This window comes from Salmo salar, chromosome 04, assembly GCF_965601325.2.
Source record: "Salmo salar chromosome 04, fSalSal1, whole genome shotgun sequence".
Taxonomy (NCBI): Eukaryota; Metazoa; Chordata; class Actinopteri; order Salmoniformes; family Salmonidae; genus Salmo; species Salmo salar.
The window spans coordinates 17,271,440-17,287,743 of record NC_138294.1 but is presented as its reverse complement, the minus strand read 5'-3'; the positions used below and the strand labels follow the sequence as shown (position 1 = coordinate 17,287,743).

General features: G+C 40.5%; 1 protein-coding gene across 2 annotated transcripts; it reads left to right on the top strand.

The window, feature by feature from the left end:
* Positions 1–308: 308 nt before the first annotated feature.
* LOC106593018 (polyunsaturated fatty acid lipoxygenase ALOX15B) lies at positions 309–15,816 on the top strand. 2 transcript variants are annotated; one of them, XM_045716465.2, is made up of 15 exons: positions 309–434; positions 952–1,105; positions 2,201–2,408; positions 2,668–2,749; positions 2,867–2,989; positions 3,691–3,791; positions 5,772–5,944; positions 7,060–7,203; positions 11,681–11,884; positions 13,270–13,356; positions 13,639–13,808; positions 13,944–14,065; positions 14,287–14,387; positions 14,604–14,774; positions 14,930–15,816. In XM_045716465.2, exons 2-15 carry the CDS (start codon positions 959–961, stop codon positions 15,107–15,109), a joined length of 2,013 nt encoding a protein of 670 aa, XP_045572421.1. In that variant the 5' UTR covers positions 309–434; positions 952–958; the 3' UTR covers positions 15,110–15,816. The 2 variants fall into 2 exon arrangements, with proteins under 2 accessions (XP_045572421.1, XP_045572422.1); XM_045716466.2 differs by having other exon boundaries at positions 364–434; positions 942–1,105.
* The last annotated feature ends 488 nt before the right edge of the window (positions 15,817–16,304 follow it).

Sequence of the window (16,304 nt, the reverse complement as noted above, 5' to 3'; positions counted from 1 at the left end):
CATATAGTAACAATACAATACTTGTGAAATCCTGTTTGGATATTTTGCAGACCACCTAAACAGAGTCTGTGACAACAATGCAATTTCCCACATGTAACTTGCATTGCAGTGCTGAGCAAACATTTAACCACATGCCCTCAGAACTTGGAAAGTGGCATTACAACACCCTTTCAACCATGGCTCAACCTTTACAAGAAGATTCAACACTTCTACTGTGTATTTACAATAGGTGAATGGGCAACGCTTCGCTATCAACAGTGCCAGAATTTATCATGCAGGATGAGCAAGGTCACTGGAGGGAAGTAACACCCAGATATGTACACAGGGTTCTGCACACACCTCCAGCCAGGTATAAAACAAGCAGTAGGGAAGGGGATCATTACATGCATGTTAAGGCACAGTTAACAGAGTACTACAAACTATCAACCAATCAGGTAAGGGAACTCTGAATGTTTTATTTTTTATAATATGGGAGACATTTTCATCAAGCAAAAGAGCACAGATGTGTGCAAAAAACACAGTTAAACTTGATGTGCAGCGTGATTTCATGTTTTATTTTCTTCAACGATGTGTAGATTGAGGAGGCTATTATTTAACCAGAGATCAGTGTACTGGGCCATGAATGCAATGCACACAATGCAATGGGTATATTGGATAATATGTACATTGATTAAGCATATTACTCCTGTCTATGGTTAATTTGCTCACTGCCATTTGCTTGTGAAAAATGTCCCCCCACATGCTGTATGTATGCAATAACTGTGGCTTTGCAAGTTTGTTATTCAAGCAAGAATACCCTCAAAAAAATGATTTTGTTATATTAAAATGGGTCAATAGATATCATGCAAGTCTTAATATATTCAGAAATGTTTGCACCGTCTACATTGAATGAAATGTTGTTTGCTGTGCAGTCTTAGTGTGTGCAGGTAAGCCTATCGTAGTGTTTTTCAGAGTCAAAATGGCAAAATACAAGGTGACTGTGCACACACACAACATCGCAACTGCCACCACGATGAACAACGTCTTCATCAAGCTGGTTGGCGAAAAAGGAGAGAGTAAGCGCACGTGGCTCACTAGCTTGAGGGGAGGCTTCTATCAAGACACGGTAAGTCAGTCATGCTCCAATCAGTACTAAGAGATATTTATCTTTAAAGCTAGAATCCTTAATTGAAACAATAACAAAGAGGCACCCCGCCTCTGTTGTAGTAAATATCTGAGGGATGGGCTTGTAGAAATGTCACCATTCTCAAACTCATAGAAAAATGTATACTTTTAACCATGTTTTGTGGCTATTGTCACGTCATTCGTCAGAAGGAGCGGACGAAAGTGCAGCGTGTGTATCGTTCCACATATTTTATTGAACTGTGAAACTATGCAAGATACACAAATAAACTAAAGAACAAAAACAACAAACCGTGACGAAGAGGTGCAACATACACTAACTCAAAAATAATCTGCCACAAACCCAGGTGGGAAAAACAACTACTTAAGTATGATCTCCAATTAGAGACAACGATGACCAGCTGCCTCAAATTGGAGATCATCACAAAAAAGCCCAACATAGAAATACAAAAACTAGAACATAACAACATAGAAAATCTAAACTAGAAAAAAAAAACTGTCACGCCCTGACCTACTCTACCATAGAAAATAACAGCTTTCTATGGTCAGGACGTGACAGCTATAGCTTAGTGTATGTTTACATTTACATTGTTTACAAACATTGGAGTAAAACAAGCTTATATTTTGGGTTCTGATTGGGTACGACAGTTGAACTAAGCAATTATAAATTATATTCTTCAAGAATCTGAGTGTATATAATTTATAATTCTAAAAATGGATGTAGCAACAAATTATTCTAGCTTCAATTAGACTTACCATTTGCATTTTTCAAATACTGTACTCAAAACACACCCAAAAGCAACCAATATGTTCATACACATATAGTGTATATGATGTGAAGACTTTGTTGCCTTTATGTTGGACCCTTACGTAATAATACTGGTAGTACAGGATTAGTTATATTTGCCTTTGTTACTTGCTTTCTCACACAGTCCAGATTCCGCTCTCTCTCGCTCTCTCTCTTCTCTCTCTGCCCCTCCCTTTTTCTCTCACTCCCTCCATCTCATTCTCTCATTCCCTCCATCTATCTCTCACTTCCTCCATCTCTCTCTCTCTCTCTCCCCTGCTCTCTCTGCAGGCATCTTGTGAATTCGAAGTGGTGTGCCCCTCCTCCCTCGGCAAGCTGGTGCTGATAGAGCTGGACAAACAGCCCCTCCCACTCTTCCCCCAGGACACCTGGTTCCCGTCCAAGGTTGTCGTAACGACGCCAGAGAAAGGCACATGCCAGTTCCCTATCTACTGTTGGATTATGGACACGGAGGTGCACCTGTTCAGAGAGGGCACAGGTCAGCACGGTGTAACGTTATGAAACGACATCACATGCAGACATGTTAGAATGAGTAATGCATGGAAAAAAAGTGGATACTTGCAGCCGTTGTGAGGGGGAGGCATTTTCTTTGTGTGTGTACGATGTCACTAAGTTTTAAAAGCTACTTTGCCTCTTAGGGCCACCGTACATACAGTAATACATGCAACACTGGTTCTGAAGGATTAGTGTAATAATATGTGTGATTAACTTGATTTATTATTTGTTATATTTTTCAGCTAAAAGACTCTGTGATGAAACTAATCATCTTGCCAGGTACAGCAGGGAAAAGGAGATGAAGACGAGAACTGAGCTGTACTGGTAGGTGTTGTGGTCTTTCGTCCTAGCTGCCCAGTCTGTCCATTATATCTGACCAACCTCCATTTATTTCCTGCTCCTCCTCTTTCTCCTGCTCCTCCTGCTCCTCCTCCTACTCAGCTGGGATACCTACAAGGAGGGTTTCCCCGGCAGCATGAAGGCAGACAACCCTCTAGATCTTCCCAGCGAGATCCAATTCTCGTTCACCAAGGCCTCCCAGTTCCTCTTCACTGCCGCCACCGGGTGAGTTCCTCACCGAAGCCAAATGTATACCCGACTTCAGTACACAACACGAGAATGCAATGTGCTACTCATAATGGCTTCCCTATGTGATAAGTGGCAGAATGAGGAATTGGCGTGTTCAACTCGAAAGTCTGTAGTAACAAAAAGTTGTTGGGTGCCGGGTTCAAAAGGCATGCACCCCCCAAAACCCTCATTCACTAAAATATTCTTTACATTTTAATGTATTTTTAGGCACTAGAAGTTGTGAAAAATAATAGAACAATGATTGTAAATATTGAATGTAAATTATGACTGTGAATAAAGATACTACAATGTTTCATCATTTATAACTATGTGTGAATGCCTATTTTTCTCCAAACGCTGATGAAGGCTGTCGCCCAAATGTGTCTGATTGCTCTGACCTCTCCTGCTGATAATTACATTAAAACGTACGAATAGTTCAGTGCGGATTTGAGCTTTGTCCAGTACGTGGTGATTTTAACATTTTGGGTTGCACACACTTGCATATTTTTGCGTAGCTAATTGCGTTGCGTACGTCGGGCATAATTCATCCTCTAAGGACAGTTCAAATAGTACTTCCTGCAGCAGATCATCAAAGCTCTTCTAAAGTATTCTATTCATTTATATTGTTGAGTTTTACATTTTCTCTGTGAAACTCTATTGGCTCACCTTGACATAGTTCCTTGTCTCCCATTCTGTAGGATCACTGAGCTGAAACTGATGGGGTATTCTGACAGCAAGAAGAACTGGAAAAACATTGATGAAATCAGCAAAGTCTGCCTCAATAGAACTGTCATCTCAGGTGAGTGCATTTCATAGGTGCATTTGCAGTATTAACTCCAGGGGCCTGTTTATTAGGAGGTAAACATTTTGAAACAAAGTGAAAGGGGGAAGTAATACTACTTGAATTTGTCCAATAAAAATATACATACAGTACCAGTCAAAAGTTTGGACACACCTACTCATTCAAGGTCTACATTGTAGAATAATAGTGAAGACATCAAAACTATGAAATAACACATATGGAATCATGTAGTAACCAAAAAAGTGTTAACCGCAAGCGTCCCACCCCTGGTACACCCTATCAACAGCAGGTGAAATATCAACGGCGCCAAATTTGAAAACAATTAAATGTCATAATTCAAATTTCTCAAACATACAACTATCTTACACCCTTTGAAAGATGAACATCTCCTTAATCTAATCACGTTGTCCGATTTCAAAAAGGCTTTACGGCGAAAGCATAAAGTTAGATTATGTTAGGACAGTACATTGAAAATAGCTGTGTGTAATGTTTTGTCAATGCAAAGACAGGCGTCACCAAAAGCAGAAAACCAGCTAAAATTATGCACTAACCTTTGACAATCTTCATCAGATGACACTCCTAGGACATTATGTTAGACAATACATGCATTTTTTGTTCTACCAAGTTCATATTTATATCCAAAAACAGTGTTTTACTATGGCGTTGATGTTGAGGAAATATTTTCCCTCCAATACCGCCAGTCAATCAGCACAACAAATTAAATAATTACTATTCGAAAACATTGGTAAAATATTATATTGTCATTCAAAGAATTATAGATTAACATCTCGTGAACGAAACCGCATTTCCAGATTTAAAAATAACCTTACTGGGAAATCACACTTTGCAATAATCTGTGCACTGCGCCCAGAAAAATAGGCTTTGCTATACAGACTAGGCGCCATCTTGGAGTCATCTAAAATCAAAAATACTATGTAAATAATCCCTTACCTTTGATTATCTTCATCAGAAGGCACTTCCAGGAATCCCAGGTCCATAACAAATGTAGTTTTGTTCGAAAAAGCTCATAATTTATGTCCAAAAAGCTCCGTGTTGTTAGCGCGTCCTGTAGGCTACTCAAAAACATGAACGACGCCCGCCGGACTTGTCTTCATCAAAGAGGGAAAAAAAAATATTTATGTTCGTTCAAACATGTCAAACGTTGTATAGCATAAATCATTAGGGCCTTTTGCAATCAGAACTTCAATAATATTCAAGGCGGACAATTGCATTCTCTTTTAAAACGTATTGGAACGAGAGTACCCAAACATGCACTCACGCGCCAGAGCAGTATCGGCCATCCGCTTATGACCAACGTTCCAAGTCTCTTGTTCGGTCAGTTTTCACAGTAGAAGACTCAAACCACTTTGTAAAGACTGGTGACATCTAGTGGATGGCGTAGGAAGTGCTCAATGATTAATACGTCCCTGTGTGTTTCAATGGCATAGGCTTAAAAGTAATTCAACACATCAGATACACAATTCCTGTTAGAAATTGTCTCAGGGTTTTGACTGGCATATGAGTTCTGTTATACTTACAGACAACATTCAAACAGTTTTAGAAAATTCAGAGTGTTTTCTATCCAAAAATGTTAATAATATGCATATCCTAGCTTCTGAGTTGGTGTAGGAGGCAGTTAAAAATGGGCACATATTTTTTCAAAATTCTCAATACTGCCCCCTATCCCCAACAGGTTTTAAACAAATATTTTATACTTGAGATTCTTCACAGTAGCAACCCTTTGGCTTGATGACAGCTTTGCACACTCTTGGCATTCTCTCAACCAGCTTCAAACTTTTGACTGGTGCTGTATATACTGAAAACGACCCTGGATTACTAGGCATCATCTGGAAGAAAACAGACTTAAACAGGGAGGGATTACCTGTCCAATAAGAAACTCTTGATTTGTATTTCTGTTGCAAAAGGTTTTGCTACGGTGTGCACTAATTAATACAACCCAGAATTTCCTCCTTCCAGACTACGCACAGGAGCACTGGAAGGAAGATGAGTTTTTCGGGTACCAGTATCTGAACGGCTGCAACCCCATGTTGATCCGTCGCTGCTCGGAGTTGCCGGCAAATTTCCCTGTCACAGAAGACATGGTCAAGCCCTCTCTTCGTGGATCGTCCAGCCTCCTAAGGGAATTGCAGGTACTATACAGTATGTCAAAATGGGACTCTTTGGTAAAATAAATGAATTGTTAAAAGTTGGCTAAATTATTGCAGTACCACTTATTTTATGGGTGGCGCTGGACTAGGGGCAGTCCTCTTGGACCTAGGTGAATATCTTAGATATTTGTTGGATGTCTAGACGTCCACTTTCTTGGACCATCAGAGGCATGTACCGGATTCCTTTTTGAACCACCAGATGACTTTTGTGGAGGTCCGTCCAGTATGTTTCTCAATAGCTAGGTTTCCATCCAATTGGTGACAGATTTTCATGCAAATATTCTCAAACCCGCATAAAAACAATATGCACATTTCCCCACCATAGATGTTTCCATCAAATTGACCTGTTGCGGATATAAGGCTGTGTGATAGTCTACATGATGACATTATTATATGGACAAAAAATATTATTTTTATTTATCAATGACAGTCAAGCATCGGTCATCATGTCACCAGAAAAATACACTAGATATTTATTGGAAAGGAGCATCAAGCTCATCACTGTGGACTTTCACCACCCTGTGAAGTTCATCATAACTTATTTCATCTGTAGCCTAATAAACTGCATGTTTTCCTGAGTCGTAGTGAGAGGACCACACAACATATCATCATGTGACTCCAAGTTTACTTAGATATGATGGTTATTATATCATTTTTTGCACATTAAAGTGCCATTCCACCACCATTTCTCGCATAATACATTTTACAGACACAAAAATATCCCAACTTGTCTAGCATATTTTGTTTTGTTGACATGCTGAAAGTTTACAGACTAACGTTCTGTTTCCTTCAGGCTTGTCGTGACATTTTCTATCTGACATGTACTTCAAAAATGTTGGATGGAAACCTGGTTACTGAAAAATGAAAAACATCCCAGTATTACTTTCTTTTATGTTTTTATGAGGGGATGGTAACCCTAAAATCCAAGAAAGTAATCACACAAACACCTTTATTGGATATTTTGGGGGATAATCCTAGTAAAACACAGAGCTACAATATCTGTCCCATTCCAAAATATCAAGAAAGTGAACCGTAATCCTAACCTGTTGCATTGTAACTTTTGGATTTATTCTCCCATGTTATCCAATCCCAAACAGAGCGGCAACATATTCCTGCTTGACTACAAGAACCTGGATGGATTAAAGGCAAACGTGATCAATAAGAAAAAACAGTACATGGCGGCTCCTCTGGTCCTGCTCTACAAAACCCCTGATGACAAGCTGATTCCCATCGCCATCCAGGTAAGGTTGACCTAACTAACGTTGAAGTGAAGACTACAGTCACAGAGACCATTACAAGTGAGAGAGTCTGTAAACCCATCATGTTTCAATCTCCTTTAGAGAGCCCACTTACCCATGGAGGCTGGTGGAGGTAGAAATGGAGAGGACGGGCTCATTACTACAGTTCCCTTCTTTACGTTCCAAACATTATGACGAGCCCGTCCTCCCCATGTTTCCCTCCACCAGCCTCCACTGTATCTGACAGCGCCCAAAGAAAATATTTTTGATATTGTCTTCAAATGATTTTAATTAATGCACTACACCCTTATGGTTCATCAAGGGTTTTTTGGGAAGGGTGATGGTTTTATGTGAAACCTTTGAGTCCTTCAATGCTTCTTTGGAGTTCAGAAAAGGGTTCTTTCCTCTTTTTGTCATAATTCAAATGTGTGTGGGGGGGCAGCTCATAATTATTTGGGGGGTGTGGTTTGTTCAAGGCTCCTTTCGAGTGAGAGTGTCATTCCAGTTGATCTGTTGTGTTATTATGCCATTACATGTTAAATGTGACTATGGCCAGTGAAAGTGTCTTGTGAAATACATAAGGGATAATCAACGACTATGTGCTCTCTGGAAAATAATGAATAATGAGGTGTGTTCCACAAAGCGCTAGCAGAGTGGAACTAACCTTCCACAGAGTTACATTATTTTCCAGAGTACGCATAGAGCCCCGAGTTGATTATCCCTTTTATACCTTGGCTATAATTTAGCACATTTACTGCTAGAAATGTGTTCATTTGCAGGGATAAATGAGTTCAACATCCACTGAAATAGCTAGCAAGTTTACTAGATAGTGACACTAGTTGCCTGGGTAACCAAAAAGACTTGCTAGTTTAGCTAACCAAACCATCAGTCCTAGCTTGCTATTATGAATTCAAATTCAACAATGCCAATAACATTAGCCTACAGCCATGTGCGCATTGTTGAGCTTATAATATGAATTTAAAAAAAAGTTAAACAAATGTGCGTCAGCCTATTGCATTTTTACATTTTTCATGTGTAGTGGTTGTATGCATTTTGAATCTGTCAGTCTTTTGAACCGTAGACATATTTTGTATCATCCCAGTGATGACGGGAGCCCTTAATTATAAAGACATATCAAGTAGGCTATATGGTTGTATTGTAATGTTGCAACATTTTATAGACTATCAAGGGTGTCCAACCAGTGTTGCCAACACATTTTCAGGGGAAGTTGCTAGAGGCAGGTTGATTTGTTGCTAAAAGTTGCTAAATGACGTTGTGATGTCATTGCCTGATAACGTAAAACTGCGTCATTACGTAGAATACACAATAACGTTACTCAAATTGTCTGGCCATCTCGGCGAGAAATATGATTTGACGTTTGTTCAGGTACAGACTCCCACTCTTTTCTGTACTTCTGGCTGTACAATTTTGATTGAGACATGTTGATTGATATTGTAAGTTCTGTTCAAGATCAATCATACGCGACCAACTATATTCATTGGGTTTGGCTCGTCGAACCCGTACTACTGCTGCTGCAGTCAGCCAACAATGATTTGTGTTGGGTTGCGTCAATCGAATCTGGTATTACGATATAAACAAACCATGCAACTTAGTTTTGCAATGATTATTTAATTCATCTTTAAGTAAATAGAATGATAGTACAAATGGTAAATATGATGTTCGTATATACGGGCTCACTGCACCACCTCGCAGGGTATACAGAGAACTCACTGTTTAAGCACAAAGTTCTTCTTTAATACTCTGACAGAGATGGGTCCGCTCTGAGCGGGAACTATCAGAGTAAAGGCTGAGCGTGGTTTAGACTTACTCAGCCTATCGCAGGCGCACAGGCTGGTCCAAGCCTCCTGGCACATCACATGTTGCCAGGTGTTGGATCTTATCTTCTTAGTGTATACTCAAGAGTCAGCAACCACTCAATTTCCAGTGATTTACTTATACAGTCGTTTCTCCACTCTATCTGTTCCTCACATGCTCCCCTTGTGATGGGTTTCACAACCTCCTATCACGAAGTCAGCTGCCTACACCTTGTTACACAATGTTCTCTTTGTCTACCCATTATGCTGTCCTGTTTAAGTTCTGATATATTATAAACCATAATTATAGTTGCACATTCAATATCTGCAGAAGCATAAAACCAAAAAATAACCCCACATTTGCAATTTACTGAAATTGCTGCTGCCTGTGCATGAACTGAGCGCCTGCTGCTGACGTCACGCACAATGCACTTTTGCAGCCAGGCACGTGTGTTGTAACTGAGTGTAACAGTGAAAATCGTTTTTGTGTCATTTAGAGGAGAAATGCGTGCATATTAGCGTTTGAGTCACTTTTCAAAAGTTGCTAAAAGTTCCAAATACATTTTTAAAAGTTGCTAAATTTGTTGCTAGGTTCCGTTTGAAAAAAAAGTTGCCAGGTAGTCTGAAAAGTTGCTAAATCTAGCAACAAAATTGCTAAGTTGGCATCACTGTGTCCAACCATCCTCCAGGAGAGCCTTAAAGGGGCAGTGTTGTACTTTGAGACTGGCTTGAATATGCAAAGAAGCCAATATACAGAGTGTAGCCTCCATGTTTGTCTGATTCTCTTTGGTAAAAAAATATAGTAACGCATTTCATTTTGTAAAGTGGTTCCTTGCATCATACAATGATGTACAAATGGTGTTACAGACCATTTTTTGTGTCTTGAGCTTTTGGACAAGTAAAAATGTCAATGTCAAGCACTGAACCAAAAAGGTTTGTAATGATAGCAGAACCCATTTTGGTGCTATATAGAACATTTATTTTATAGTTATTTATAGAACCTTAGGACAGGGTTCTTTATAGCACCATTATCATTCCATTTATAACCTTATGTTCATGGTTATTTACAGAACCTTCAAAAAAGGGTTCTATGTAGCCCCAAAAAGGAATCCACTATTGTTATTATTTGTATTTTTCCATTAACCTCTCTAGGGTAGGTGGCACCAAATCGTCCCACCTACGTAACAGCCAGTGGAATCCTGTGGCGCGTTATTCAAATACCTTAGAAATGCTATTACTTCAATTTCTCAAACATATGACTATTTTACAGCATTTTAAAGACAAGACTCTCGTTAATCTAACCACACTGTCCGATTTCAAAAAGGCTTTACAACGAAAGCAAAACATTAGATTATGTCAGCAGAGTACTCAGCCAGAAATAATCAGACACCCATTTTTCAAGCTAGCATATAATGTCACAAAAACCCAGAAGACAGCTAAATGCAGCACTAACCTTTGATGATCTTCATCAGATGACACACCTATGACATTATGTTATACAATACATGCATGTTTTGTTCAATCAAGTTCATATTTATATCAAAAAACAGCTTTTTACATTAGCATGTGACATTCAGAACTAGCATACCCCCCGCAAACTTCCGGCGAATTTACTAACAATTTACTAAATTACTCACGATAAACGTTCACAAAAAGCATAACAATTATTTTAAGAATTATAGATACAGAACTCCTCTATGCACTCGATATGTCCGATTTTAAAATAGCTTTTTGGTGAAAGCACATTTTGCAATATTCTCAGTAGATAGCCCGGCATCACAGGGCTAGCTATTTAGACACCCAGCAAGTTTAGCCTTACCAAACTCCGATTTACTATTAGAAAAGTTTGATTACCTTTGGTGTTCTTCATCAGAATGCACTCCCAGGACTTCTACTTCAATAACAAATGTTGGTTTGGTCCCAAATAATCCATAGTTATGTTCCAACAGCGGCGTTTTGTTCGTGCGTTCAAGACACTATCCGAATGGTAAATAAGGGTTACGAGCATGGCGCATTTCGTGATAAAAGATTTCTAAATATTTCATTACCGTACTTCGAAGCATGTCAACTGCTGTTTAAAATCTATTTTTATGCCATTTTTCTCGTAAAAAAGCGATAATATTCCGACCGGGAATCTGCAATTAGGTAAACAGACGAAAGAAAATAAAGCACGGGGTCGACTCGGGCACGCGCCTAAGCCCATTGTCCTCTGATCGGCCACTTGTCAAAAGCGATAATGTGTTTCAGCCTGGGGCTGCCTCGACATCGTTCAGCTTTTTCCCGGGCTCTGAGAGCCTATGGGAGCCGTAGGAAGTGTCACGTTACAGCAAAGATCCTCAGTCTTCAATAAACAGAGGCAAGAAGAACAACAACTTGTCAGACAGGCCACTTCCTGCATGGAATCTTCTCAGGTTTTTGCCTGCCATATGAGTTCTGTTATACTCACAGACACCATTCAAACAGTTTTAGAAACTTTAGGGTGTTTTCTATCCAAAGCCAATAATTATATGCATATTCTAGTTACTGGGCAGGAGTAGTAACCAGATTAAATCGGGTACGTTTTTTATCCGGCCGTGTAAATACTGCCCCCTAGCCCTAACAGGTTAAACAGGGATAATGTTGCTGGTAGCCATCTATGAGGTCCCTAACACTCTCTCTCTCCACAGCTAAAGCAGAAGCCTGCAAAAGACAACCCCATCTTCCTTCCTACTGACTCTGAGTATGACTGGCTCCTGGCCAAGATCTTTGTGAGGAGCGCTGACTTTCAAGAGCACCAGCTCAACGTCCACCTGCTGCGCACTCACCTCCTGGCTGAGGTGTTCGCCATAGCACTGCTGCGCAACATTCCCATGGTGCACCCCCTCTACAAGGTACATAACACAGCACAGCATAGCATAACCCCAGGAGGTTGGTGGCACCCTAATTGGGGAGGATGGGCTCGTGGTAATGGCTGGAGTGGAATGTTATCAAACACATGGCTTCCATGTGTTTGATGCCATTCACTCCATTCCAGCCTTTACTATGAGCCGTCCTCCCCTCAGCAGCCTCCACTGAGCATAACATAACATAATATAGCATAGCATAACATAATATAGCATAACATAACATAATATAGCATAACATATCATAGCATAACATAGCATAACATAATATAGCATAGCATAACATAATATAGCATAGCATAACATAATATAGTATAGCATAACATAGCATAGAATAGCATAACATAATATAGCATAAGATAAGATAAGATAATATATCATAGCATAACATAACAGAATATAGCATAACAGAAAATAGCATAGAATAACATAACATAATATAGCATAATATAGCATAGCATAACAAAATATAGCATAGCATGTCCAGTTGAAAAGTATAGTGCTCCGAGGATCAAATAAAATACAATTTTATTTGTCACATGCGCTGAATACAACAGCTGTAGACCTTACCATGAAATGCTTACTTACCAACAATGCAGTTTTAAGTAAATAGAGTTAAGAAAATATTTACTAAATAAACTAAAGTAAAAAAAAAAATAACACAATAAAATAACAATAACGAGGCTATATACAGGCGGTACCGGTACCGAGTCAATGTGCGGGGATACAGGTTAATCGAGGTAATTGAGGTAATTTGTACATGTAGGCAGTGGTAAAGTGAGGGGTGGGATCAATATAAATAGTCCGGCTGGCCATTTAATTGATCATTCAGCAATCTTATGGCTTGTGGGTAGAAGATGTTAATGAGCCTTTTGGACCTAGACCTGGTGCTCCGGTACCGCTTGCCGTGCGGTAGCAGAGAGAACAGTCTATGACTTGGGTGACTGGAGTCTTTGACAATTTTTGGGGCCTTCGTCTGACACCGCCTAGTATAGAGGTCCTGGATGGCACGAAGTTTGGCTCCAGTGATGTACTGGGCTGTACGCACTACCCTGTGTAGCGCCTTACAGTCGGATGCCGAGCAGTTGCCATACCAGGCGGTGATGCAACCGGTCAGGATGCTCTCGATCGTGCAGCTTTAAAACTTTTTGAGGATCTGAGGACCCATGGCAAATCTTGAGGGGGAATAGGCATTGTCGTGCCCTCTTCCCGACTGTCTTGGTGTGTTTGGACCATGACAGAGGATAATGACACATGAAAGTATAATATACTTATTTCCAATGTGGTCCTCCAGACTGTCCTTACTAATGCCAGTTTCTCTCTTGGGATTGTTGACCATCCATCCTTCTCTCCATCCTGGTTTACTGTTTTAGCTTCTGATTCCACACACCCGCTACTCCCTCCAGATCAACCTCTTGGCCCGGGCATTTCTAATAGCTGATGAAGGAGTTTTCACTCAGGTAGGCTACTGAGTGAACTGTTTCCATAGAAGTATGTGGTGTCCATATTAGGAATCACACACCCATGGAAGTTGTGTTAGAGTCAGCATACAGGTACGTGCGGTTGTATTTCTTTTAGTGAACCTACAGTACCCCCAAGTATGGTCATTTGGCCCTCCGGGTCAACATACTTGCTGGTAGGTTCACTATCTCTCATAGAACCAGTGTAATATTGCAGCTTAGTTAAAGTACATTATGATGTTACAGAATTATGCAATCAAGTAACTTTAAGTGACGTTGTAGTTTGCTGCTTCGGGCGGAGAGGGGATGAATGACATCCTGAGGAGATCTGTGGCCTCATTGACCTACAGCTCCCTCTGTGTGCCGGAAGACATCACTGCACGAGGTCTGGAGTCAATCCCCAACAACTACTACAGGGATGATGGACTCAAGCTGTGGCACATCATCTACAGGTAGGCTACGACAGAGCAGACCTTCATGGTGGTAGTACAGTATCATCTGCTGGTAGAATCTACAGTGAAAGCATAGCTCTACATAGATATGATATCTTCTTCTTCCTCGTTCTTCCGTTGTCGTCTTCGGTATAGGTTTGTAGAGGGAGTGATTGGTTTCTATTACAAGAGTGATTCAGAGGTCCGGGAAGACCAGGAACTACAGAACTGGATCAAGGATATCTTTGACCATGGCTTCCTGGCCCAAGAATGCACAGGTGACGATGTACAGGGTAATGGGGGGGGGGGGGGGGGGGGTAATGACGTATGGTGAAATGTCTTGTTTTTACCAGTATGTTTTTTTGTTTCTGGACCATAACTTCCCTGGGCATAACTCAACTTCCATGGACATGACTGTCCTATAGTAACAGTCCACCCAGCTCCCCTGGCATAACTCCATTCATCACACACCTCTCTCTGTTCTTATCTTTCTGTCCAGGAATCCCTCAGTCTTTCTCCACTGTGCCAAAGGTCGTCAAGTTTGTCACCGTGGTGATCTTCACCTGCTCAGGCCAACATTCTGCTGTCAACTCTGGACAGGTGGGTGTAGCATAGCCCATACTGTTTTTTCAAGTGTGTTATTAATCTAAATCTAAGCACTCCTGACATTATCTGCCTCATCTACCATTTAGGAAGAGACATATTTGTAAAAATGTTGCAAGGTTTTTGCTGTAATTCCTTGCCACTATCATATCATTTCAGAATACCACCATATTGGATGTCAGTAATAATCAGTCATTCTTCTTCATGTTACAGTATGACTATGGTGGCTGGATGCCCAACACCCCCATCTCCCTGCAACAGCCACCTCCCACCACTAAGGGGCAGTCTACTGAGAGCACCATGCTGAAGACCCTCCCCGATGTCGGCACAACAGCACAGGGCATGTCCACTATGTGGCTCCTTAGCAAGCAATCCAGTGACTTTGTGAGTCTGCCATCTTTCATGAACTATTATCAATATCATCTAGGCCCAAAATACTATATTTAGCTACAAAATATCCTATTTACGTGTGCTTTTTAATGTTAATGATATTGTAACTAGCAATATTTTTTCTAACTTCAATTATTCTCCATATGCAGGTGACCCTTGGCCAGTACCCAGAGGAGCACTTCAACGAAATACCACCCTGCAGGATGATTCAGAAATTCCAGACGGAGCTAAAGGACTTCAGCGGGACCGTCAATACCAGGAACTCTGGGCTACCAGTGCCATACACCTACATGGACCCTGCTGTGGTGGAGAACAGCGTGGCCATTTAGATAAGCCAAGGGCCTAGACCAGGGTCCAGTTCATTAGGCACTAATTGGAAGAAAACTGAGGACTTACCTGGACTTTTCCAAGGTTTATTTTTGTGGTCCTTTGTGCAGCTTTTTAAAATGTTTTCCATTGAGTGCCCTGATGAACATGACCCAATGATTCTGGAGACATGCACTAGTAAACATGTTTCAATCTATAAAATGTTTTATTGAGCATGATCATTTTTGGGGCTTCAATAAACGAAAGTCTTAATTCAATCAGATAAAGGGAAATCCCACTATGGGTTCAGTCAGAATGTTATTGCTGTATCAGAAGTGTTAACTGTGTTAAACCAACACACACCACCACATGGTGTCCCTCTCACGGACAAAGAAAACTTGTTGATGTTATTATTACATTTGTACGTGTTAATGGATGTTAAGAAATACAGGGTCTTTCTTACGGACTCATTTCTGGTGCCATATAACTATGGACTACAGGGACTGCTGGTGAAAAATGAGCATTCCTGCTAAATGATGTGACACTGAAATGTTGATGAACAGTAAACAAGTATCAGAATAACATGAGAGAAAAATAGGCGTGACTCTCGTTTACATTTAAAAGCTAATCATTTTTTGTTTCCATTCTTCTTGTGATATTTGCCACATCTCATTTTGGTTGAAGCCCTGTCTATCTCATGTATTAAATAAAAAATAAATGCATAAAATGATGAAGTTATACTCTCATTTCCTGCTTGTTTAAAGTCACCTTTATCATACCGACCCAAACCAAACTGGTTCCAACAATGTAACCAGGCCATCTCAGTACAGCCTGGCTCGGTTTGTCCCAGTACACAGCAAAAGTGTTGGGTCCCTAACACCATGGGTGTTTCATATTCTGACATAAATAACCACTTTATTAGAGCTGATGCTGTTACACTTACTCAGTGTTAGGGAATGCCATGTAGTGTTACAGTATTTTGGGGGGTTTTGTTTTAAAACTGTAGGTTAAACCTCCCTGACCAAGGCCCTTCTCCCCCGATTGCTCAGTTTGGCTTCGCCGCCTGCTCAAGGAAGAGTCTAGGTGGTTCCAAACTTCTTGCATTTAAGAATGATGGAGGCCACTGTGTTCTTGGGGACCTTCAATGCTACAGATATTTTTTGGTACCCTTCCCCAGATCTGTACCATTACACAATCCTGTCTCGGAGCTCTATGGAC